Source organism: Strix aluco, chromosome 4 (genome assembly GCF_031877795.1).
Source record: "Strix aluco isolate bStrAlu1 chromosome 4, bStrAlu1.hap1, whole genome shotgun sequence".
NCBI classification, from domain to species: Eukaryota; Metazoa; Chordata; class Aves; order Strigiformes; family Strigidae; genus Strix; species Strix aluco.
In genome coordinates, this window is record NC_133934.1 from 93480666 (window position 1) to 93507622 (window position 26957).

Below are 26957 nucleotides of genomic sequence, written 5' to 3' on the forward strand. Positions count from 1 at the left end.
TAAAGGCATATTTGTGAGCAGCTGAACAGTCAAGATGAAAACTGTGAAGTCCTTATACTTGAGAACTGTTTTGCTGCAGCATCTGAAGGTCCCATTAGAATCTGAGCACCAAGCTGAGCACAGTGACATGTAATAAGAGACATGGACACAGCCAGAGAAATTCAGTCTGTTGGGAAGACTTCTCCCATCCCTAGCCTTTATCAAAGCATTTTGCAATACATCTCCCTTGCTGTCAACATAAAACAAAACCCCAGATGAGCACATGGAGGGAAGCTATTATTGCAGCTAGATCTGCTCAAAAGAAGCTTTAATTCCCATAGGTGCTGTCTCAGGAACTTGAACAAACATTGTGGTTGTCTCTCCAGTTTCCCCTACCTTATTTACAAGCACACATGCTCTGCATGCATTTGAGCTTTTCCATCACAATTTCATAGTTTATCCCTTATAGAAAAACCTTGACAGAGCTCATGGGACAAAACAGTTGAAAGTAATTCCAGTCCCTCAACCAAACCCCTGCACCCACAACAAAATACATTTCCTGGTGCATTGCACTGATTTGAAAGAAAACACTAGTGTTCAGATGTCTAGATTCTTCTGCAGGATGAAAATACTCAAACAAAATAGGGTCATGTTAGGCCAGTACAAGAAAAAAACTTCTAGCTTCACTTCTTTGCAAACCCAGCAATTCCTCCAATTTATCCTCAGGTTTATTTTTAAGAAACAGTTACAGAAGACAGGAAGTCCAGGACTACTAATTTCAAAGTTATAATGATGCTGTTTTAAAGGACCTAGGGAAATACATAGTGTAATAGTATAACATCTTGGCATGCTGATCCAGACACTCAAAGAGCATGGGAAGAGTTTTTTTAACAACTCTCTTAAAAAAGAAAAGGTGTTGAGGCCACATAGCTATGAAGTATTTAAATGACAAAAACAACCCACAGACCCCAGAACTATTCCATTTCTCTGCAAGCTGTAATTGGTCAGACACCAGAAATCCGTGTATAGCACATAAACAGTTAATAATACCTTAACAGATGTTGCTTAATCAATTGTTAGTCTGCTTATTAGATCCACTCACCAGGCTGCTCAATGCTATGACTTAATCATTTAAAAACCTTTACAGCTGTCCTTAAGACATTACAGACATGAGTAGTCTGTAGATTGCTATAACAACACTTGTAAACTACAATTTTATTAAGTCATATTATATAGACTAACCTACCGATTAGAACTGTTGCTTTATAGATGAAAGCAGAATTCTTGCATTATATCAAACAAAATATACTTTAAAACAGAATTTGCCTTCTGCTTAAACTTGCCAATGAAACTTTCTTCAGCCTCAAATTTGATACATATGTTCGGAGGCCCACAAAAAAGTGTCTTGATGGAAACTAAACAATTTCAGACAAGTCAGTGATGTGGGGACCCAAAAGGATTGCTTTTAATTCTACTGTTTATGTAGCAAATTTGAGGTTGAATTTTTCTTCCAAACCTTAATATTTTGAAAATCTGTTTGACTTATGAGATATATCTGATTGTTTCTTAGTATATTGCTCTGTTCTGGAAAAGTGATCCAGTGTACACAGTGTGGTAAATTACATTCCTTTGTTCTCACAAAAATTGATCACAACTCCCAGTTAAAAGCTGGGTTCTCTCTGTCTTATAAAATCTGTAATATTGGCAAACTACAACCTGCCGTACCTGTGAAATTCACTTATTTTCTACAATTACATTTAACTTGAATTTAATAAACAATTTTGTAGATTAGGTACAGTATAGGGATAGTGATAGGAACCAGACAGAATTTTGAATATCTATGAACTGGCAAACCTACTAATTGAAGTAATGGTATTTTTTACAGAACTATTTTTATAATAATGAAGCAAACTCCAATTCCACCGCTAAATTTGCTTGGAAATATACATATAAGCTAAACCAGATCTTGCATGCTACAAATTCCATCTACAGAATTTTTTTATACACAGGCCACTCAGGTCTTTGCAAGACAGTAGTTTTGTTGCACTAATCTCTCAATCACTTCTCAGTCACCTGAGTTTTTATCCCACTTTCATGAAAAGCAGCACACATTCATGTTTCTCCCAGAGATTATTTCCTGCCCCATGTTAAATTTTATCAGGGTAGACTGAGAAACTGTCACCATCAGCACGTGGTAGGACAAATCAAGCTTTTGAACATCCAGAGGGCTTGGAGCATTCATGTAGCACATGCAGAGCAAATCTGCTGCTTTCAGGAAACAGACTTATATATGCATAGCACAGGCTGACTTTCCACACAGCTCTGTCCAGAAGCAAACTATATGCACACATTTTGTGTGTATTTTACCAGAAAAGGCCTGACAAACATGTCAGCTCTGGTCTAGGAATATTATGTGACAAAGTTAAACAGAAAGCAATTTCTGCATAAAAATTCTCTTTCATACAGACTTATAAACTAGTATATTATTTATTTAAAAATAAGTATGTAACATAAGGGATCCAGAAGAATTGTTTGGGTAGCACCGCAGACTTAGTACCTGCTAATGTTCTGCAAGAAATTCATCATAAGATGGTATTCAACAGCTAGAATCATCACTTGACTTCGTGCTGCTCCAGTAAATTTGTATTTCTTTCACCTTACTGATGAAGGTTTCCTATATCCTCCACAAGCTGCTAAAGACATCACAGACCATTTCTCAGTATTTATGAGGTTGGAGAGGCAGGAATAATTAGGCACTTGAAGCTTGGTTTGTGTAACTGCACAGCTCTGTTTCAGATTTGATCAGTACCTGGTTGAATCCAGAAAGAACTGGAGAAGGTAAAGACCAAAGACCCAGTCTCAGGTTTTGGTCACATTTCAACTTGACAGTTAAGTCAAGATATTATCTGTTTTCTGAGACATACTAACCACTGTGGAGGCAGCATGTTCTCCCCTTTCTGCAAGTGGACTGCAGGTGAATTAGTGCCAGCTGCACCTGACCTCTTACCACCAGCACAAGCCATCCTCCACTTGGGTTTGCCTGAGGAGAGTGTTCACCCTTTACTGCTCAGTCTAATTACTGACTCAGACTAATGGCTCATTACTGATTCAAATTGCTCAGTCTACTAGCTGCACAACTAGGCTATTAACATTTTCTAGAGGTAAGACTACTGGAAACCAGCAGGAGTAGAGCCACACAATGGGTCAACTTGCCCACAACTGCAGCGGAGATTTTCCCTGCAATGAAGCCTGTATTTAAGTCCATTTCTCGCAGTTAAACCCACAAAAAGGAACCCAGTTCTAGATGTTTAATTGACAGGAATTTTAAGTTGTTCATCTTAGGTTCCTTAAATTGCTTCAGTGTTTTCTTGTAGGCTGCAAACTCATTGGGCAAATGTTTTCGCAACTCTATACAAGAGTCATGTCTACATGTAAAATAGCAAATGTAGAACGAACTCAACCCAGGCTTTGCACTCGGTGGGGCCATCAGAGCTTACATTTCACCAACATCACTGTACCTGCCCCAGGTTCAGGGAATTGCAGCTGCTATTGCCAGCTTTTGCAACAGAGAAACAAAGCAAGTCAAAACAGGCCTAGAACTTTATACACTGCAAGAGACTTTATGAAAGAAAAAGAGAGTTCATCCCACTCAAGGCTCTTCATGACTGACACTGAGTTTATGGGTTTATCCAGCCCATATTTACCCTGCACTTGCATCATTTTTTAATCCCAGATTAAAGAACCAAGCTTCCTTTCCCATTTCCTTCATTCAGTTGATTTAAAAATGGTATCAACACCTCTCACAGTGTCCAGAACAGTTAACAACCACTAATTAACCAGCATCCCCACTTAATTTTTTTTTTTCCCTCTTCACTCATTTCCAATTTTTTAATTCACTCAGTTTCCAGTTTTAAGAAGGAAGACCAAGTGACTTTATGGAGATAAGCAATGACATGGCTGCTTTCTACATCCCTCTGTCTCCTAACCAGCCTACTTTTAAGCTTGGTGACTGCAAAAGACACTACTCATGGCTGCAATATGATAAATCTGTAGCTTTGAGCTCCTAAAGCCTCAGCATTCCTCAGATAAAGAAAATAAAGTTGTGTTTTGTTTCATGTTTGCTTGTTTTGTTTCAAACGTGCGGCACAATGTTGCTTTGGCTGGAAAGGAACGTTCTGCATTCTTTAGGCAGGGAAGAATCCAGTCATGTTGGCTCCAAGGATGCCTTTCACTGCTTCTTAAAACATTAACAACCTCCCAGTGGGAGAGAGGGGGCAGATCTAGCCCTCTAGGCGACAGCATGCATCTTCCAAGTTGCTCAGGCCTTTCAAACTAAGCAGCAACTGAAGTAAATTAGTGCAAGAATCTCTTTACAAGAAAGGATTGCACAAGGAACAAGCCGGAATAAGGAACAGACAGCAACAGAAATCTGCAGGTTCTGGATAACCTAATCTCACCCAAGAATAACTGTGTTCCCTGACAAAGGTCCTGGAAACTTGTTCTTCACTTGCAGGCTGAGCTGCAAAGTCCACACACCAAGCATGTTCTGGAGAACCTGAGTTTCCATTCCATCTCATATGAACATGCCTCCATCTCCCCAGGCCCAGGTCTGCTCTGCCTTCCAGCAACAGAGCAGTTCTCAGACACAGAACAAATCAATACATCCTATTTTAAAGTTTTAAGTTTGGTGCCAATTTAATTTGATTTAAATTACCTTACAGGGCAAATTGTATGAGTAACTGGCATTGCATCATACAGCAATAGCAGTAATGTAAACATGGGCAACCAGAGCATGGGATTTAAAAATAAAAAGGATTTCTTGCCAGCACTCTTGCTGTTCTGTACAGAAAGCTCCACAGGGCCACTTCTGGAACTACATGCCAAGCCATATGACCATAAAGCCATTTCCTTTTCTTTTCATCAGTAGTAAGAGAGCCTGTGAGTGGAATTGCATGTTATCTCACATCTTCTGGTGACTCCATCATACCTATTGACCCCTAGAAATTAAGACTAAACAGGATGAAAAAGAGGCCAAAACATTTGGAGAAAGAGAGTTATTACCAATAACCAGCCTTCTTCTCCCTACAACATTAATTTGTCTCTTCTAAAGGAGAGCTAATATGCTAGTAAAATCTTCATTTATTACCCAACAGCTTAAGCCTACTCATCTGCACTAAGGCAGAGCAGCCTTCATCCAAAAAACTATTTTGCCCTGAAGACTTGAAAGGCACCAGCATCATACAAAGTTTATTAGTTCCATATTTTACATTCCTGTATGAGTGGGATAAAAGAAATAACTTTTCAGAGTCTTAGCTATTCCTTTTCCTCCTGTAAGCACCTATTCTGTGCCAGATAATGCTTCTTAACTCAGAGACCCTCATCCAGGGATGGAAAGAGGACTCTGCTGTGCAGTGGGAAAAGTCCAAAAGCTCCCGAGTCAGATGGCAGTTGCCCAAAGTGATGTCAGAAGTTTCCAAGATGTGCCTCTACAACAGAAGGGTCATCACTGACCCAGTTCCTGCTGGACCCCTTCTCATCCTGCCCTTTTTGTCATCTTGCAAAGGGCAGTCTTTGCAGAAATAGTGTGAACACTCAGCTAGAATGGATGGTTATATGCACGCTGGCTAGCCACCAGTCTTCAGAGAAGTCAGACCTCCAGCAATCACACTGCTTCAAGGAAGCTAGGCTGTTCTTGCTTCCAACTTCATTAAAAAAGGACTCAATATTGGAATTCTGAATCAAGGTAACTTAAGAAAAAACACTGATAAGAAAGCCAAATTCATTTTTAAATTAGGCATTCAGCACTAATTGAAAAAGTAATGCTAAATCCACCAAATTTTAAACCAAATAATTTCAGTTTCTAAGAGCCCTCTTGATTTAAAAATTTAAAAATTTAAGAATTGCTCACAAGTATTTTTCTAACATGATGGAGAAAGGCCGAAGTGGCTTGTGCAGGGGGTTCCAACAGGTATGAACAGATTCAGAATGTGAGGGGTCTGAAAGTTTACATGATTGCTTGAAGCATGCTGGCCCAAAGGGAAACATTTTCCCTTTCTTGACAGCTACTGCATAGGATGTTTCCCCAGCCACGTGACCAAGCATACCATTCTTGGAACATGATGCCACAAGCAGCAGCAAGGAGAATCAATTTATATTACAAATTTTAGATAATTCATTCCATTTACAGTTCTCTTCTTTTGCATGTTCCAACCTCTGAGTTAAAGAGAGTGAAGTAAGAAAAACAAGTTCAGATGTTTTCCCCTTTTGCTCCTGTTTCTTATGAAATCCAATGTCAGCTGCTTCTAATTCTAGAAGAACAGACCAGGACTACTCAGGTAGGAAGCCTACAAACAACCCCCATGCAAAAGTAATACAGATTTCAAGAGCTACTTGATTTGCTTGTACTTCAGGCTAGACTGGCAATGACTGCATTAGCAGAATGGTAACAATGCATTCAGGTGCCAATTATACATTAACACGTAATTACAGGTTTACAGAGACATATCCTTATCTAAAATAAGAAGCACGCTTCAACATTGTCTTATCTAAGTAGTTTTCCCTGCATCTATTTTCTGCCTACCTTTTCCTAAGCTACGATACACAAGCATAGACTGGAGAGTGGATGTGCTCAAAAGGCATCACGGCTCTGCACATAGCAATCTAATTCCTGTTAAGTGTTTTCAGGACTGGATTGACACTCCCAGCATGGAAGACGTTCTTCAAATTAAAGTGTTGGCATCAAGGTAGGCATTTCCCTGCGTTTGAAGTGTCAGGAAAAATTGGCTTAGAGAGTCAGCAGTAAAAATCCCACTTCAGATACCAAAACAGGAACTTCTCCCAGGAAACAGCCTTCGCCCTCACCAGCAGAAGTGAGGATGCATTCAGTGCTGTTTTCCTGTAGTAAGGAGACAAACACAAACATTGACTCTGAATGGGGGGTAGAGGGGAGAAGGGTTGAAAATCAGGGTGTTGGAGAAGGCCTAAAGACAAACTTGACTACTCCTCAATGTATACTTCAGTGGTCACCCCTCTCAAGACTATTTCAATGAATGCAAATCAGGGGACACAGAGAAAGAAAGGCTACAAATACACACAGAAGGAGAACAACAGCACATCTAGTGCCTTGCTCAGGAAAGGCAAGGACTGAAGAAAGGAGTATAAAGAAGGAGGACCAATGCCTAATGCACAACAGTGAGGTATCTAAGCACAGATAGAGTTTAATCCAGCACTGCTCCAGCTGCCCAGAGGGTTTTATGCTCTGTTAAAAAACCCACCTTTCAATGCATATAAAGCCACAATCATGACATTGGCATTCCTGACTCCCAGTGTAGTAGTCATCGATAGCCTTCCTCATCTCGAGGGATTACACTGAGAAATGCTCAGTAGTTAACTTCAAGGTGAACAAGCAGAGGTTATTCTGTGCCCGCCACCGCTATGGGAAGCTGTACTACATCACATACTACATCTCAGCTGATGAGCACAGAGCAGACCACACCATTTTCTACCACACAGGGCAATGCACAAACAGACTGCCATCTTATTCCTCCTATTGAGGGGGGAGGTCTAAAGGCACATAAGCCCCCTCGCACACTGAGCTAGTGAGGAACCCAGATTCTGAGTTATCTCAAGGGACTTGGCTGGGCAGCTGCTAACAGAAAACAAGTTGCTGAAGCACAGGACTCCACTCACCTTTCCTTCCGGAATTACCCTGGCTTGATGGTTTATCAGTTACAGAACCTAAAGGGGAGGAAAAAGAAAGAGAAAAGACATCTATTTAGATGCTGCACAATCACACAGAACATCTAATGTCACATTAATACAGCCAATATCTCAGCCCACAAAGTGTCTGTTTTACTTGCCAACAGCTCAGTTGAGGATTCAGAAAGCCTGTGGCTTCAACCACCTGGGATAGAATAAGGAAGTTTTATGTGTTAAGATGTTAAGTCAGGATGAGGGTAAACAAGAAATCTTTAGTAGCTGGTTCCAGTGATTTGAAAGAGCTCAGAGCAGTGTGCTAGTAAGAAACCTGGAATAAATCCAAGGGCAAGAAGGAAAGATCAATAGGAGTCACTTCTTTCGTTTGCAAATGTCAGGAAGAACAAATCAAAAACAGGTGGGGAGAGTGTGCAGGGAATGCAAGGGCAGTATTCTAAAGGAAAGGGATTAAGTGGGACAATTTGAAGAAAATGGATTTCAACCAACGCCTGAACATCCTCAGCTGTTTGAAAAGGGACACTGAATAAGATCCAGCATGTACTTGAATAGAACACATCTCAGGTTTTTTAATATAACTTAGATCTTCACACTATATATATATGATTCTAAACTTGTTTCTGCAGATTGCTTCAGTGCTTCATCACACAGTTTTCCACTAAAACTTGAACAGATAATAAAAGCTTTTTGAACAAATCAATTACCAAAGTGTATAAAAATCTATGACAAGCTTTTTTCTTTGTTTCTTTTTTGAAATAGCTTTATTCCCAGGAAACTGATTCTTCTGTGCACCATTACTAAACAGTTCCAGCAATTACTGATCCTTCAGGAAACATGGATCCAAAGTCAGCTCCAAAAGGAGGCAGTTGGGACAGGTCCAAGAGTCTGGTCAAGACAAACCTTAGACATAAACTCTATTGTCCAGGCACTTTCACTTGCAGATCAGTTCATCACAGAACTACTGGTGAATTTCAAGTAGGAAGTACATACCCAATATTAGTCGTCACAGGCCTAACATCTGCATGTCCAACACTACACCATGACTTTACTTTCCTAGTAACACAATTTTATAAACAGCTCAAAACTAAATGAACAGATCAGCAAAACTCTAAAACATGCCCTAGCAAAACCATATACTGAGAATGGTGGAAGAAAGTCATATTCTAAGGTTTAAACCAAATTACTGTAACATTTCACCTTACACTAAAACAGGATATTAATCTTATTTGCTTTCCATGTACCTGTGAAATACCAAGCATCCCCTCAAGCTACATTGACTCACTGGTTCCCAGACAGTTCTCCTACTCAGCTCAAACCCTCATGCAAGTCATTATGTTTGCTTATTACCACAGAACACCCTACAGCCAAGAGGACACTGAATAAGGTGAGAAGGATTAAAAAAAACCCAAAAAACTAAAACTAAAGGTTTGACTGCTGTCATGCGTCCATCTAAAGGGCAAACACTGAAAGGTGTAAGAGGAGAAATACATTAAACACCCATGGGGTGCAGATTGCAGAGCATGAAGCCAGAGGCAACAGCAGTGCCTATACTGCATCACTGAACATGTTAGAAACACACTCCTATGCTTGCCGTCTTTTGTTCTTATTTTGAGGCAGGGCTAGGGGAGTGAGGGGAGCAGCACAATTGTAGTGTTGCCCCTGAATTCTCCCAACAGCATGGAACAGCCTCCCACCCCTCCCTGTGCCTAGTGTGCTGCTGCCACAGCAGCTCTGTTCACCACAGCTCACAAAGCTAGATTGTACACTAGTGATCAGGGCCATATGAAAATCTAGAGCCCAGTCTCTTCCCATCTAAGCCTTGCACTGCCATAGTGAATGGTGCAGAAAAAAGCAAACAGGATCACTCTGTCCAGTAAACCACAGAGTGACAAAGCAGTGTCAGGCTGAGTGCCCAGAAGCACATCACTTAATAAACCCATGAGTAACAGCCTGGCTCTGGACCTCCCTCTTGTGAGCTGCGGTGCAAGCCCAGTACTGTCCAGCCCCGCGATACAAACATGGGGATCCTGGAACTGAGCAACATGGTCAGAAGACCCAAATCCATTATAGCAGCAGGACCCCAGATTTGGGGGCTAGTAGTCAACAACAACCAGTTTCTCACAGAACCACCTTATCAAACTTTTAACTGAAGTCACTCTGAAGGCAAAATGACTCCATGGCCCACTAAACACATCCTGAGAACCACTTTGTTAAAATACAGCTCGTGGAAAAAGATTACCCCATCTGTTACAGAAATCTCTGGTTTTGGTGTTCACAGCAACACTCTGACTCTTGCCTTGGCTACCACAGGCTGTTACCTCAGTGGTTTTCCTCAGTGAGCCTTGTAGGAGTGTCTGCACCCTAACTGCAGGGTGGACATGCCACAGTCAAAGATCCCTTGCAGCTTCCAAATGACAGCAAACACCCAGGAAAATATAAGTACAGCTGCAGTGTTAAATTGGGTAAACTGGTCAAGTCACCTGAAAAGATTAAGCATTCTCAACAGGATGCATTCTCTCCAGCCTCCTTCAGTTATCAAATTAGTATTTGTTGAAGCCACTCCCACAGTACCTGAACATACAGGAGTTTTGTTCTGTACAGAAGAGCCGCTAATAGGCTTGCCATCAGGTGTCACACACCAGCAGTATCCAGTGTAGGTATGGCACTGCACCTGTTTAATAAAACAAAGAGCAGGCATTTCATTTCTCACTCTATCACTCACCGCTTTTATTATAATCCAGCATCTTAGTGTAAGTCCCAACTCAGGCGCACCACAAACACATGCTTCAGAGTAAGAAGGTCACACAGAGAGTATCTTCAATATCATTATCTCTTCTTTATACCCTCACCTCCCTCCCCATAGAAAGGTTATTTCTCCTACTCCAACTCCTTTAGCTGCAATTCAGGATGCAAAAAAAGTTATAAGTAGTCAGCTGAGAACACTTCAGTTTGGGGATGCAGCAGTTGTGTCTCAGCTCATTCCACCCTCTGCTAAATCCCATTTACTATTTACCATTAAATAGTTGTCCCACTGCAACCCAGCAGGGATGTGGAAAGGCCACCCTGGCCCAGTTCCCCAGCCGCTGCTTGAGAACAGCATCTGTGGGCATTTCGAGAGCATTTTGTTCAGTAAACATGACTGCAAAAACACAACACTGACTTATGTTAACAAATCTTCTCCAGACCGATTTAAGGTCTCTCCTGTTACTATGTCAACCTAGGCAGTAAGAGCAAGATCCAACATGCTTGCTCTTTATGTATTGACAAGGACTTAAGAACATTTGATGAAGGCTCTAATGAGCCAAAAGGTACACAGTATAAGACTCACCTTGCTTAACTTTAAAGCTTTACTGAACTAAACATCTAGACTTGCCCAGTTCCTTCCTTCACCATGGAAGGATACCAGAATAACTAGTTCAGATGTGGACCTCTAAAGTGAAAACAGATAAATCCTGACCTAGCAGACTGGTCTTAGTAACATCTAAGCAGATATTGCTTCAATGGTACTATAGTTTCATCCAACTTAACAAATCTAATTACAGCCTTTGCCTCAGCTTTCACAGAGTGGTCAGCATTTGGATGAAATTCGGGATGCCTTTCACTTCCCTTGAGAAAAAAGTAAATAATCATCATACAGGCATCTGTGTAAATACTAACAGGTTCCAAAATCTTTTCTAGCAAAACACACTTTCAGTTGTGGCTAGGTGTGCACATCAGTACTTCCAGCATCTTGAAATGGTACAGAAATGCCTATGTTACTACAAGCTAGAGATGGCTCCTTCAATATGTTTCTGAAAAAAGGCCATGAAATTAGATAACTTCAGACACTGCCTTTTTATTTTACTTGTAAACTGAATTCTGCCCATTCTCCCTTTTTCCAAACAAGTTCATTGAAGCCAATATCCCATTCCAGTCCTCGCCACACAGAAGAGAAGAATGATGGGGTGTTTGTGCCATTCCCTTCATTAGGGAACCTTCAGAACTAAGCCAGTCATTCCCCCTTGCTGACAGCTGGCTTCGATTCCCTAAGGTAGCAGAGTTTGTTCAGAGAGTTAATGACAGTCTTTTTAAAAGGCTTTGAGTATCCCATAAAACATGATCTAAGAGCAATTATAACACGGTACCACGTGTTTATCTTGGGTTTTAATAAAGTGCAAATCAATCATTTTGCCTCAAGCAAGTTCACTTTTAGTAGCCAAAATCAACAATAATCTCATGTGCCCATGTTACTAAAGTCACTGTCACTGCTATCTGCACACTTTCATTTTTATTCTCTCTATAACAAAATTGATTGCAAATTATTCAAAAGTCCTGTGAACATAATTAGCAATAACCACATTGAAAAATATTTCTTATAGTTCAATCTAATCAATTGTACATTCAAAACAAGTGTGATGGAACTGGTTGGGTTTGTGTTTAGTGTTTACCTTTGCTGATTCACACGCACATTACTGCATTCCCAACAGCACAAGGAGCTATCTTTATATCTGAGCATTAATTGTAAAAATCTTACCCAGAGATGAAGACAAATTCCAGGATAGGGTCTTGAATTCACAGGGCAAGGCCATTCCATGTTACATTACAGAAAAAATCCAGCGTACCCAGCATTTAAAAAAATCTAAGTGCTAGTGACCTGACAGTCCTTCAGCCAAGCCCTCAGAAAAAAACAAATTACATTGCAGAGGAGTCCAAAAAATGTATTGATATAAATTTAGGATAGATGCATTAACTAAGAGCATGTTATGCAACTCATCTCAGTGAAGCTACTCATTACCTAGCCTCATTTATGCAAGCCAAGCACATTACATCTATAAAAGCAAAGTAATTTTATAAATAACTAAGCTAAGAAATGCTGGTCTTCCTTGGACTGGTATCCCATGACCCTTTCTTCCCCCTGCTGCCATTAAAAAAAAAAGAAATCTCAGATTGACAGCACTTTTGCAACAAACATCTTCTGGTTCTACTGCAGCACCAAAGGACCTCCCTACTATGGATAATAGCAGCAACTAAATCTCAGCCCTTTCCCTAAAGGCCAAACAACCACCCATGAAGAACAGACACCTTGGAAGCCTCAAAAATCACTGCAGTTGGCTCTCCTGAATGTCTTCATGTTGAGAGATGCTACCTCTCACCATGATACCTGACCAGGTCTCAGCATATTTAGGTGTCATAACAACAGTGGCTTACAGCCTAGAGTTTGCAGCTGGGAAAGAAAACCTGGTAAACTTTTCATCAGTTACATCACACTGCTATGGCATTTTAAAAAAATGTAAAGGCCATAGTTGATCCAGCACCTTTTCTAAACAGTGTGTGTAAACACAAACTCTGTAAAGCGTCAACTATTCATTCCAGAGCACATATAGCAAGAAATCTTGAAAATTCAGGTTTTTAACTTTAAATTTTTCCCATGAGTTTCTGAAGATCTTAGGTTTGAGTTTGTTTCTAAATTCCATTTAAATCTTCTACCTGAAATTCAACCTCATTCTAATCCTACTCTCATAGTAGCAAGATTTTTAAATACTGTTATAATCAGAAGAGTAACCATGTAAAAGTGACATCTGTTTACTGCAGAGATCTAATCTTCAGTTATTGAGTTAATTTGGGCTGTATCAACATACATGTTAGAAAAAGTGTGTTTGACTTTTTTTGGCTCTCAGTCTTCTAAAGCTAAGCATTGTGTCAGAAAAAAATACATTATCAATTTTGTATATAAAATAAACTTGATTGCTAACCAAGCTGCAGCTACAGAACACTCATTACTGCTGGAAAAGCACATGACAGATAGAGTTTGACATCTCAAATTAAGATACACCTGTCCAACAGCTGAACATTTTAAGTTACATAACAGGGAATCAGAGAAATAAAACCTGCAAATCAATTTTTGATTTGCAGGTTTTATTTCTGGCTACCCAACAGATTCTCCATTAACATCTACACTTTCAAAAAAAACCAAACTGTAGTTTAAAGCCCTGCAAGCACCTAAATCCCTGATCGTGCAGGATGACTTTGTTCCTATTTTTCAGGGGTAAGAGATAAGTCATCTCAACTGTGCCTCAACTGATGAAAAGCACGAGGGATAAGCCCAACAAAAATTGCTCTTCCACCATTGCCCAAATTAAGAGTGTAGCAGCAGCTCCTCTATTCCCCCCTGCCATTACGATGTGTGAAATGAAACAACAGCTAATGTGCTAGCCACTGGCCGCATGGATAAACACCTGTTCTCATCAAGTTCATTACAATACAAAAATATTGAAAGTGTAGTCACTGACAGACAACTCTGCCTCTTAATTTCCTGGGGGAAAAAAGCTGCAGTTTGGGTTTCTTCAGTATATCACTGTCAGTGCCAGAACCAGATTCCCAAGCAGTCCCAAGCTTCTCAACGAGCAAGCAGCAGCATCCCTTTACAGCCATTTGACAAATGAGGATCAAGAGGTTGTTTCCAAAAGGTAAACTGGAAATGGGAAAGAAATAGCATGCTCATGCATGAGGGAGAGAACAGAGGCAAAGCAGTAATTCTGTGATGGCTGAAACCAGTCTCTACAGAGTTATAGAAAGAAGTTTGCTGTCAGAGGCTTGAGAGTGCCTTGGACAAGCACTGGGCTGAGCACAGGAACAGCAATGCTCAGACTAGCCTTTCACTGCTGTTCAGATGAAGAGTTTGATAACCAATTCCTATCCCATCACAGATCAGACAAACATTTCCTGGCTCCTTCCATAGTGGAGGGCAGAGAAGAGAAGGGAAGAAAAACATTCCTTCTGCATTCAAAGCATTACTTCTGTGAAAGATGAAAAAACACATCCAAGTTTTTGAATGGCACTGCTAAGGGTGAGGGCAGGCAGCAGAGCTATTACCCACACTCACAGCATGATGCAAGGCTCCAAACCCTGGCTGCACCCAACTGCTTCTTGTAAACACTGTAAAAACAGCTAATTAAACTGTTCCAAGCCAGTAGGTCATCTGGCCTGACCCAGAGACCAGAAGCTGCAGTGTTACACAGCAATTCTTAAATCAAGCCTTTCCTTTGTTTGAGCCACTCAGACTCATCTAGAAAGTCCTCTGAACCCAAGTCAGTGGCGCACAATCAGCGCGCTGGCCTGATGGCTATTTATCCTAACTCTAAGCGGTGATGCCTCTGTACTGGTTTCAGTGCCTTGCTATACTGCATAGACCCTGGATCTTGTGATACTTTCTGCTAGATTAAGAGTCAGCTGACTGTTGTCAGCAGCCTGCCTTGCCTTTACAGACAATTTCAGGGAGCTGTGAATCAGTCTGCACCTTAAGTTTGAGCTTCTTTGGGACTGTAACCCCTTTAATAATTTTTGTCACTTTTTTTGTTCACATTTAATTCTTCCCAGATGATGTTGTGCAGACAAATATTCCCACCAGGGCTTTATGCAGCAGCCACCTCCCTCAAGTCTATGCACCATTCAAGAAATGCTTGCTCCACAGGAATTTCACTATTCATATAACCAGGGAAAGAAGTGATTTGTGGCAAAAGAATCTTAGCCACAGTCAAGGGCACACACACTCTGGCACAGATAACATTTTTAGCTCAGGAGAGGGATCCCCAAGAGAGGCTCTGCTTCTGACACAGAATGTGACCCTTTAAAGTTAAGAATGATCTTACATTGTCACTTTCCTTAAGGATGTCCACTCCTGCTTTAAGAATCTGTTATTTTTCTCACTTGACTGGTACTTCTTTGAAGAAATGCTGTATATAACTGAAGTTGCTACCTCCTTACCCATCCATGGGTTATCTTTAGCTCAATATACAAATGAGAAACACAATGAGAGCTGCAGGAAGAAAACAAGTGCAAAAGTAGCAGACAAATCTGCAGAGCAGTATTCAGAGAGCTCCAGCTACAGTCTTTTACAGAGGGATGTCTTTTAATAAAAAAAGTCAGAACCATCTACTAATTAAAGTCCAAATTCTTTATGAATAAAGAGTTTCTTTAATCTAGCAAGACAGACTGTGTTCTTGCCTTCTGAATGGAAAGGTTAAGTCCTTGAGAGCTTAGTAGTGCTAGAGTATGAGCACTGAATAATGGAATAATAGACAGCATCCAGGGAATGCGGGACATGTCTACACAGTGCCCTGCAGCACTGTGCTGCATTAAGAAATGAGTCTGTAATCCTGCCCAGCATCATGCCATACTAACCAATGCAGAGGAACGGACTTGGATCATGAAGTCACACTGAAGGCTGAGAGAGTTCCCCACACCTTAGGAAAGGGGTCTGTTTGTGGGTCTTAGGAGAAAGCAGTACTTTGTACACGCATTAGCATAGCACAGAATGAAACTATTGCTATGGATCATAATATAGATCACTCTTTCCAAACAGACTTGTATTACCAGACATGGAAGTGCTCTGGAAGCTATCTGATTATGGAAAACTGTTCTAACACAGTTAGCCCACTCACTGATCCCATCATGAGACAACAGGTTTGACTGATGCACTTGCTTCAAGAGAAATCTCAGGGCTGCATCATAACTGTGCCGGCAGCTGCAGTTTTGAGAGCCCTAGACTCAAAGAAACTCTCCAAGAAGACTTGCTCTCAGCCACTTGCAGACTTGCAAGGAAAAGAAACCACAGCTAGACAGGGGAAGGTGGTGGCAAATAGCAAGACACACCACAAAAAGCCCCACAAGACTACACCCCCAACGCAGGGTTAACATTATTCATATTCATATTAATCTGTCTGAAACTGATCCCGTTTAAAACCTCAGCAACCTTTTCTAAAAAACTGCTTGGGGGAAAACTATGAAGAATGCAAGTCTCTCTCAGCCCATGGCAACAAGCCCAATGGCACTAGGCAGCAAAAGAAAGTGTGCAGATTACCCAATAGAGCCTGTTGTTTATGAAGAACAGATCACAGCAGGTTAAGTTCAGCATGGAAAGGGAATGGCATTTATGCAAAATGCAGCATAACAGCAAAAAGGAGAGTGCAAGTCTTGGGAACAGAAATTGGTTTTAGTCATGTCCAATTTTGCACAACAGTACATGATCACATTTTTATGCAATTAATCAAATTACTCCTACCAAACAAACATTCTTATGTTGCAAATAACTCAAATTTTATCTGCATGCTTACATTACTGTGGGCTAAGTGCAGAGAGCTTTTGCTATAGGAAGCAATAATCCCCACAGATTCAAATATGAAGAAACAGCAATTCCAGAGCAATGCTACGATTTCCAGTCATCCTATCATGCCTGCAATGCCACCACCTCTTCCATGCTGCAAATCCATGCCACATTTTTACATGTGTAAGTGGTGCTAAAAAGGGATTTGATAAGATCTTTGCAATACACAAGCTCCCAGAATAAGGGGAGCAGCACACATGGTGCATAGAAAAACTTATGAAAACCAGTGAATTGACAGGTGCCTGCTCCCCTTCATGCAGTACACAAAATCTATTATAACTAGCCATGCCTACAAAAACTGGCCATCCAAGCAACAGAATTGGTGGCAACACTTCTTTTCAGTCTAGATTTTACAGACAATGAAAAAAACCACAGTAAGACACACAGGATGCCTCTAACACAGGGTTTAAATGCAAGACAAACCAAGGTCTTTGTCTTCAGACCCTCCTCCCTTTCACCCTTGTTGCTACATTCAACTGCAGGGAAGCAGGAGGAGATAAGGTGAGCATGGTCTCCTCTCTGCAGCCACTGCCCCATGCAGCACACGCTGCTGGTCACAGAACATCAGAATAGCTGTGTTCTCTTCACCACCCTACAGCCCCAACCAATTTACATTGCAACCAGCTCCAAATTCAGTTTTGTACTGCATGCAGTTCCACAGCTGGAAAGGGCAGACTTGATCTACTTTCAGCAGAAAACCCTCACTTAGTGCTGCTTTCAGTGTTTACCCACAGTGATTGCAATTTCGCTTCTAATCAAGAGGATAATGATAAACCACAAAAGCAAAAGTTCAATCTGGTTAAGACCAAGCAGGTTCTGTGAACATACAGTTACCACTACCAAATGCAGCTCCCGATCCTGTGCTGTTTGTGTTTTTCACTCCTGCAAAACTTTCAAGAATTTCCAACAAGTAATTAGACAAAAACCCAGATCTTTTGAAGTCTGATGGCAAGGACAATGATGTGGGCCTGAACACCTATTGTGAATGCATCTACAAAAAGGAGGGTCAGCTCAAGACCTGAAAGCAAGTTATCTGCATCTTGAATGAGTGCTATAACAATTAAGACATTTACTATTTGAAATATATGCATGCATCTTTGTTTCCCCTCTGAGCAGAATTTTTCTTCTACCCAAAATATTCCTCCAATAACAGTGACATAGAAGGGGGAAAGTTGTTGGAAAAATTTCCCTAACCAGCTCTACATACAGGGTATACCCTGAAGAGTGTGCATCTGCTTATATTCCTGTTGGGATGGGGATTCAAGGTTGAAGAACGTGGTGGGTATTTTTCATGGAATCTTCATTGAGAGATGCTGCTGTGTTCTGGACTTCCCAACTGAGATGTTGGAGTCTGGATGGAGCAACTCTCTGGGTACTGAACCAGAATAAGCTAATAACAGTTCAGAGCTGACTTCAGCAAGGTCTCAGGGACTTCAAGAACTGGCCTACACAGCTCCCCTGCAGAGCAGAACCCGGGGTGCCAATTCTCTGCACAAGAGATGCAGTATCCAAACCACCTCCAGCAGATGAGATTGATTGATGAGTTGCTGGAAGCAAAAACTGTTTAGACTGTTCACCAAAATTCTAATTTATAGATCCTTTTAAAATCAAAGTTTAATTAATTTGGACCAGAAACTAAAGGAAATATTTGTCTCAAATGCAGATTGAAACCAGTTAGCTTCCTCAGACATTGTTTTTCAATCACACCTTATGCAGGGACAGTGACCTTAAATGCTGCAATATAAATGATGAAGCTGGTTCCTGAGGTATGTGGAACGTGGGGTATTTTTATGATCCAAGGAATGATATGAATTCCAGTTAATTCCAGCTACAAAGAGATCAGAGGCTTCCTTCATCATGCCAGGTAAAACAAAAGCATTTTAGTGTTCACAGATAGGACTGAACGGAGGAAGAATGTGAAATATCACTTGGCTGCCAGCTGAAAACACACTGTTTTTGTAAGCAGTTTCATGCTGCCCCTCCACTGGCAATCCACACTGGCCAGGGAATGTGAAGGAAAGAGGTCCAGCAACTGCTCTGCAATCCAGACACCGGTACCAACCTTGCAAACAAGCCTGTCTGAAACAAAGCTTTATCAACAGCACTCTCAAGTCCAGATTATTAGGATAAAAATTTCACCCCTACTTTACTCTCCGAGATGTTGATGGGCAGGTGACAGAGAGACTGGAAAGTCAGCTTTCCTTCCCCGTGTTTTCTTGAACTATGAAGTTTAAAATGGAACACCTAGTTGGCCCACTGCGCTAGGTTTTATAAGTATTCCCCTCCAGTGCCAACATAACCTGAGCAGCTCTACACAAAATCAAATTTTAACATCTAAAAGTATAGTTGGACTGCAAGAAACTGCAGAGACCTTCTCTCTTACCCCCACCTTCCCATGATGGTCCACACTGTACACAAATATGATGCTGCTCCAAAGAAGTATGCAGAGTTGGCAGGATGGATAAAACTTCTCACTTCACCATTAAAAACAAAAACAAAACAAAAACACTCCCACACACCAGATAATGGGAGGGTAAGGCTGAGGGGGGGCAATAAAAATTTTTGGTGGGTTATCACAAGAAAAATCTTTCCTCTCCTCTTCCCCCAGGCATCATAAAGTGTTTGAACCAACCCCAAAGCTTTTTGTCTTTCTCATCTTTTTGAAGCCAATATTGATTATATTTTGGAATTTCTTTTTTTACCTTCAAAAGACTTTGCAAAAAATAACTAATGAATGCTAAAATTTCTCTGAGGCACAAGATGTCTAGAGTAGTGCTAGATATAGGGAAGCTAAGGCAAAAAAAGTTGTGTGATTTACCTAAGTTCACAAAGTAGAGGTCATCAGGGTTGCAGGATTTTGGCATTTGAGATGCATGTCCCCATTGAGCAGACAGCATACCCCTCCTACCTGTTAGGGAACTGCACATGAGCCATTTTTAACACCCAGTTCAGTTAGCACTGGGACACTACTCAATAAGCTAGCAGTAACAGAACCAAGTATCACTCTTCATTTCTACCCTGCCTCAGCAAACTACTACTCTCAAAATCTCCTTCATAAGGGCTTTCTTTTTCTTTTTGCCATAACTACTTCAACTTCTCTGGAATTCTGTATGACCTCTCCCAGTCCCACTGTTTCTGAAGGATGCTCATTGACCAGGACTGACTATTCATTTTTCACAGGTATTAAAAGCCAACAAATCATAAGCCTCCTCTGCTACCCCTGCCTGAGATAATTGCTTCTCAAGAGAAGCAGCTTTATGAAACACGTCTGCAATCCCAGTACATCATTTAGTTTCAGCAAGTGAACAGTGAAGAATCAAAAACTCAAACAAAGCAGTCTCATCACCTCTCTGCCAGACCCCCAAACCACAACAGGGCACAGAACAGGAAAGAGGACTCTGTCACTAACAAGTACATTGCAGAGGGAAGAGGCTCAACAGACCATTCTTTTTTTGCTGGGATAGATGAAGCACAGGTCCATAGCACAGCAGAAGCACCTTGGTCCACCCTGTTCTGTGAGAGCCACAGCTCGCTTTGCAGATCATCTTCAGGGAAAAATTGACCTCCCCTGCAACTTGTTTTTGTTTCTGTGCTATGCTGGAGGTTGATGCCATTTGTTTCTGTGCTACGTTGGAGGTGGATGCCATTACATAAGTATGTGTCTTAAGGTACGTGACTAAATCAAAGCTTCCAGTTGGTTAAACAAGTCCCCAGCTTTCAACATTTTCACCTAACCAAGTCAGAGCGTGCACCCATGCTGCTATCATCACTTGGCTTATGCCTTAACAGTGAATCTCCTGCAGACACTAGGAGCCTGGCTGGAGGAAGCCAATAGAAATTTTACCTGCGTGAATGATCCATCCTCATTGCATTCTGGGATGAAGACTGCTTCCTGGGGCTTCTTTGCCTGTTCCAGTGCTTGAGCTCTCTCTAATCGACACTTGCTTTGGCCAGCATCTACAAAGATGAAAGCAAAACCCACTTAGATTGCAAACACCATTTGGCCTCTTCAAAAGCTACCAAATGCACCACACAGCTCGGGGGGGTAGGGGGGAAAAACCCAAGCAAACAAATATAAGGCATCAAGGACCATTGCCTGTACATTAATGACGCAGTTATGGAGTTCACACTCATGATCTCAAAGACAAATATGAACCTAGACAATCAAACTATGAGCCAGGAAATTAAGAGCTGCCTGATTTCCTAGGTTTTTATGGTCATCCAAGGGCTCTGGAAGCTGCTTCCAACAAGTGCTGGAGCACAGTGTCCATGCAGTGAAACGTCTTTCCAGAGCGAGTTGTGCTTGTGTTAATATTAACAGCCTGAAACTGGATGGCTGAGCACAGGCCAAGTAATTCAGGCCCAGAAGCGAGCAACGTGGAAGAAGGGATTGCCCCAGCAAATCTCCTTCTCTGAGCAACTCCCAGTAAATGCTAAAATAACTAGCCACCCATCTGAACTTCCACCTTTGTGCAGTTCAGATAAGGTAGATATGCCACTGCCTGTGCTTTCCTGAAAGCCAACTTCTACCTCTAGTCCCAGTGCTTACAGCCAGGTGCGTATTATACTTTCTCCTACTTTGCTTCCAAGAAAAAACATTGCTCTGCAAGCAGAGCTTGAAGGGGTTAAGAACTCAGCTCTGCAGTTATTTCAGATGATGGCAGGATGCAGCATGACTTTAATCCCTTCCAGGTCCACCTCACTGTTACAGAGCATAGACCCAGATAAGCCTAACACTGATGACTGATGGGTCAAAGAGGAGAGTTCTGCCCTGCAGAGATACAGATTGATTCAGTGTTTACATTTAAAAACATGATATCTAACAGTACAGCTGTTCAGTCTAGAAAACGAAGAAAAAAGCAAACATCTGTTTCCATGGGACTGACACAGGGACTAGCACCTTCTTCCTTCTCTCATGAATCCACTGACTGAAATATTTTCAGTACAGGAACTGCAAAATCTGATCATCGGAATCCTTTAGCAGCACCACAGAGTGATTAAGGTTGAATTCCCATTCTACCAGGCGCAGAAATCACAGCGTTTAACAAAAAAATTCCACTGGATCCCTGAAGATCCCATATTCTGCTTCACAGATCACAGGAACTTCAACAACAAAATCACCAATACCAGCACTGAATTAGAAAGCCAGTCTGGCTTCTCAGATCAACTGAATTCACATTGTGTATCAACAGAAGCAATTTCCATCTAAGCATATCTAGATATAGAAACCAATGACATGGCTATAAATAGTTTTGATAAAGACAGAGACCAAAGCTTTCAAGCCGAGTACTTTATTTACACAACTAGTGACACAAGAGACTAGGTTTCTGGTCTGCCAACATAGTTTCATTTTTAAACATATTACATTACTCCCCAAGAAGGATTTCATAAGTCTTCTGAAATTATGGAAATCAAACCCTACTCTTTGGAAAAAGTCATTATTCATAGCATTAGTATTCAGCATAGATGCCTGTAGCTTAGGCACTGGGTCAACAAAGCAAGAGTGCCTGTATCAACTCTGCCACTGACCCACAAGTCAGTCACCTCACCTCCCTATGACCTTGTGTCCTTTCTGATCCTATGTCACTCATCTTTAGACTCTAATTTGTGGGGTGTTTGCACAAAACACTTAGCACACAGAGCTTTGATCTCAGGTGGACCTATTCTGAGCTTGTATAAAGAGCAAGATTGTTACAGAATAAGACTTTCTTGAATAAAATTTACACTGAATTTAGAGAAGCAGTATTTGGTTTTCTAATTAACCATGATATAACCTCTAAACTGGAATTTTCTTTTTTCCTCCTGCTTGTCAAAGTGACCAGATGATCAGACCTTGTTTGCACACCTCCACTGGAGGATGGTCCTGCCAGCAGTACTGACCCTTCCAACACATGCTCGTTCTTTCAGCTGAAAAGGAAGCACTGGCAATGCTGTTAAATGGAACACCTAACCATCACCTGCAGATCTCCTGTTCAAGCTTAAGAGTCTAATTTGCTTGGCATGACATAGGACATTATTGCAAAACCAGATGGTGTGGCTGCACCTTCTGTTTTATAGCTAGCTGTCTGACTAGAAACACCTTCAAGTTCTGCTCCACAGGAGACAATTAAGTAGCAAAAAAATCAGCAGAGATTATGCAGATCTGCACGTAATAAGGTGAAAAAAAAAAAAAAAAAAGAGTTGTAAATTTCTCACATGACAATCAAAGCACAGAGTCACAAATGAGAGTGTGTTTTCTAGTCTCTCCATCTGAGGATACAGGACTGCAGACAGGCATATCTGGTTCCTCTCCTGAACATAAAACAGAAGCATAAAGCATTTCCACGTAGCATCTACTTCAGTGCTGGCACCCTCACAACTACATGACTGAAACTGGATGCTTCACCACATAGCTGGTAGGAACAAACATGTTGTGGTATTCCCTGTAGTACAAATACATTAGGAGCCCAGGCAGAGGGAGACTAACTCAGATCTTTGTCCAATTTGTCTAATGAGCAGACAAACACGCACACAATCAAGCCCCTACTATAAGGAGAAGATAATATAAACATGTAACTGTTAAGGTGACTATGTCCCTCCTGGCAATTTTAACTGGCCTTTATAGATTGAACTCTACTATCACACTGTGTAGCACACCACCACTACACCACTGCGTTTAAGAGCTCATCATTGTTGCAGCATCCTGTGTTGCAATTCAACCCTTGGCTCAAGTGATGTCTCTTCACAGATTGCTGCTGAAGGGTAGAGAAGACAGACAATTTTTCTCCTGTTCATGAATGCTCAGCCCTGATTACTTCTCCCATCCTCCCTCATTGATTTCCAAAGGTCATGCCAGTCCTTTCACAGCCTTGACTTGGAACAACCACCTATATACCACACTGGTTGGAGAGGTATGTGCGTACTGCTATCTCTTCTGTCTGTCATTTCACAGTTCAGTTCTAGTAAAAACAGTGCCTTTAATATCAACATTTACCAGTTTGTTTTTAAAAGGACTGTCAATCCTTTTCTTCCTCACTCTACAGGCTGGTATTTTTATAATGTTTGCGTCAACATGTGATTTCAGTGGGATGACTTCACCTTGCTATTTCTGCTTTGTTAATTAGAAAATGTAAAATATTACATAAGTGCCAAGTGTTAAAAAGTAGCTGCCAAATAGCTCACCCCAAATCAGATGCATTACAAATTTTACTAAAGCCTGATGTTATGATGTAGATTCACATACCCTATTCTGAATTTTGATTGTTAATCTGAGTGTTTCAGAACTTTTTCTTCCCTCTTCTTAAAAATATTCTCTGGAGTATCAAACACCAAGCTTATAAAACAGAATACCACTAGTGCATTTCAGTTTCATGGTCCAGACAGATTAAATAGGACTTTCGCCCCTCACATAAGGTGAAAAACCAAAACAGGGTGACTTCTTTAAAAACAGAGTTTAATAATTTGATTTTAAATATCTTCAAACTTAGGACAGATCTACTGCAGCTCAGAAAGTTGCCTTTTAAAGAAAATTCATTCTTCAGTTGGTAGCTGGGAACTAGATTGTGAACTACAAGTGATGTTTTTGACATCTGTGGCCTAATCTGCAGAATGCAGGTGCACATCATTTTGGATTTTGCAATGAAGTTGGCTAGTTACCATGGTTGATCTTATCCATGAATAGTTTATTCAAATGAGACCAACATGTCCCTCTTAATATACACAGTGCGCTCCTGAATAGGCCCCAAGAATTCCAGCATCCTCTCTTCAACAGGTAGAGGCAGTTTTGACACTACACATCATGGTGTAAAGACCCAAGCTATTCTACTAATACAAAGTAAAACATCTCAAGACATCCACACAACACTAGCAGTAAATCTATATGATGCAACCACAAAAATCTAACTATTTATTTTTAATTCTACTTTGTTTTTACCAAAAGCTCAAAGGGCAAAAATTGATCCAAGCAGCTTGTGAACTATTTCTAGTTCCATTAGATAACTGTCTCATATACAGGCCAGGTCCCCACCAGGCATGAAGCAGTCCAGCTACACTGAAGTCAGCAGATTCATACCCATTTACTCCAGCCAGTGATCTGTGTCTTTGCATAAAACAGGCAAAAAAATGGAACCTGAGCAAACTACAAACACATGCCCATCTGTCCCACAGGGAGTCAATCATTATTCACTCTCCCCATTGTTTTTCACTTCATTTCTGACAAGTCCTACACCTGGAATCTCCAAGAACATGCTCTGCTCCTCCTTTGATACCCACATACCATTTCTACTCCAGAGTTCCCTAAGTTATTTGGAGCATACCTAAAAACATGACTAAACTTGCAAAGTGATTGAAAGCATAATTTAAGATTTTATTGACTAACTGCTGCCAAGGAGGGACCCACTTTATTCTCCCTTGACTAGGAATAAGAAAGTTCAAAGACAAAACACATGGATCTAGAAAGTGGACTAAAAATGATTTCAAAATACCATCTCCTGTCCAACAAGAACAGTAGGTGGAGGAGAAAGACTACCTTCAAACAAACCCAGCACTAGGCAGAAGGAGACCTTCTTTTCCTTTCCAGGACATTAACCAAAAGTTGTGTTCACCCAGGTGTCCCAGGAGAGAGACTGAAGATCCCTGTTACAATTCTGACCAGTACTTTACAGATAGCTTGTTCTTAGATCACAAGTCACTATGTAGAATAAACCTATCAGCAGACTTTCAAAACCAACCATTATAAATCTAAAGGGAAGTTTTTAGAACACTCCCACCCCTTTTTTTAAATTCAATAGACCGAACAAGTTCCTAGAAACCAACCAGTTAAAGAACTTAAATGTATTTTAAGTCACAGATATCCAATGTACCCTAACAATCACTGCACGATCTTGACAGCTTGCCAAGACTCATTTAAAGTATTTGTCCTTCATCCCTGCAAAGTTTTAAGGCAGAGCTCTTATTTGACATTAGATCTTAAGATGCCTGCTGACAAAAGATCCAGGTAGAAGCTTGGCTGCGTATTTCACGCACAGCTACACCATCTGGAACTATTCTCTGGATTCTCATCAATGAGGCTCCATTTGTCATGGATGCCATAGTTTGATTATTTTAAGCTACTCCTGACTTTTAACCCTTTGTAATGTGTGAGTGAGGGTTCGGAGGGAGTTCAGATAATTTAGCACTGAAGGAATTTCATTGAAAAGCACATGAGGAAGCTAGCAAGGAGCAAGAGCTGAATAGGAGTTATAGTTCCCAAAGGGCTGGCAAGATTTCATCTTTAAAGGTCCTTAGCTGAATCAAAGAGGTTCTGTTCACACTATAGAAACCATTCTGCTTGGCTTGGCACAAGTACAGTTCAAGTTATCGGCATATGAAATTGGAAACCTATGGTAATCTGGGGTACAAAACTGTGCCTTGCTGTCCACAATATACTTCCTCTTTTCCTTATTTTAGTCACCTGGCTTTCTTCCCGCCTCAGAGAAGGAAGCACAAGTTAGAATTGCTCATTTCGTAAGGATAAGTTCTTGGATACAGTATCTATCACAACTGCATGTGACTGGGCTCGATGGTGCATGGGATCCCTTCCAGTTCTATAGGAGTTCACCTGTAGAGCATCTCAATCATGCAGAAGGAATGAAGGCCATTCAGGGTAAACCTGGTACCCTACTACAGCAGAAGGTGCTCGAACACTGCTGGTGATACTTTCCTTTGTGTGAGTACAAGATACAGACCTGGCCAACCTCCTGTAGTAGTTAGGCACACCTGTCTCACAACTGTCTGTACTTGACAAGAACAGTGATCTTTATGCAAAACTAGAGGTCATATTCGTAATGCAACTAGAAAAACAAAATACCTTGCAATAGCAGCACACAGGGAAATAACCAGAAAGGTTAAATTTGAATGTGGTTAGTTAAAAGAATATTCCTATTTCCCAGTGATTCACAGGAGTGTTAGTGGGTTAAAAACAAGACTTGCAGTTGTCAAACACTCCCTGGTTATTAGGTACTGTATAGTACCACAGGGTAAGAGGAAAAAGGAAAGGAGAACGTGAGTAGTTTCAGCTAAACATTACAGCTATGTCAGAGAGCAGAAAGGAAAGTATATTTTACCTTGCTTAAGACAAAGTCTTTAGTTACTTCTTTGGGACTCC

The 26957-nt window shown here is 41.0% G+C and overlaps 1 protein-coding gene across 5 annotated transcripts in view; it reads right to left on the bottom strand.

Annotated features, from left to right (window-relative positions):
- SMOC1 (SPARC related modular calcium binding 1) overlaps positions 1-26957 on the bottom strand; it is a 133617-nt gene that overhangs the window by 61736 nt on the left and 44924 nt on the right. For all 5 annotated transcript variants that reach the window (XM_074824334.1, XM_074824336.1, XM_074824335.1 and 2 more), the window contains exons 3-5: positions 20679-20791; positions 10264-10363; positions 7669-7716 (exon numbers count right to left, since the gene is read on the bottom strand). In XM_074824334.1, coding sequence (XP_074680435.1) covers positions 7669-7716; positions 10264-10363; positions 20679-20791 — 261 coding nt within the window. The remainder of the gene's footprint in view (positions 1-7668; positions 7717-10263; positions 10364-20678; positions 20792-26957) is intronic.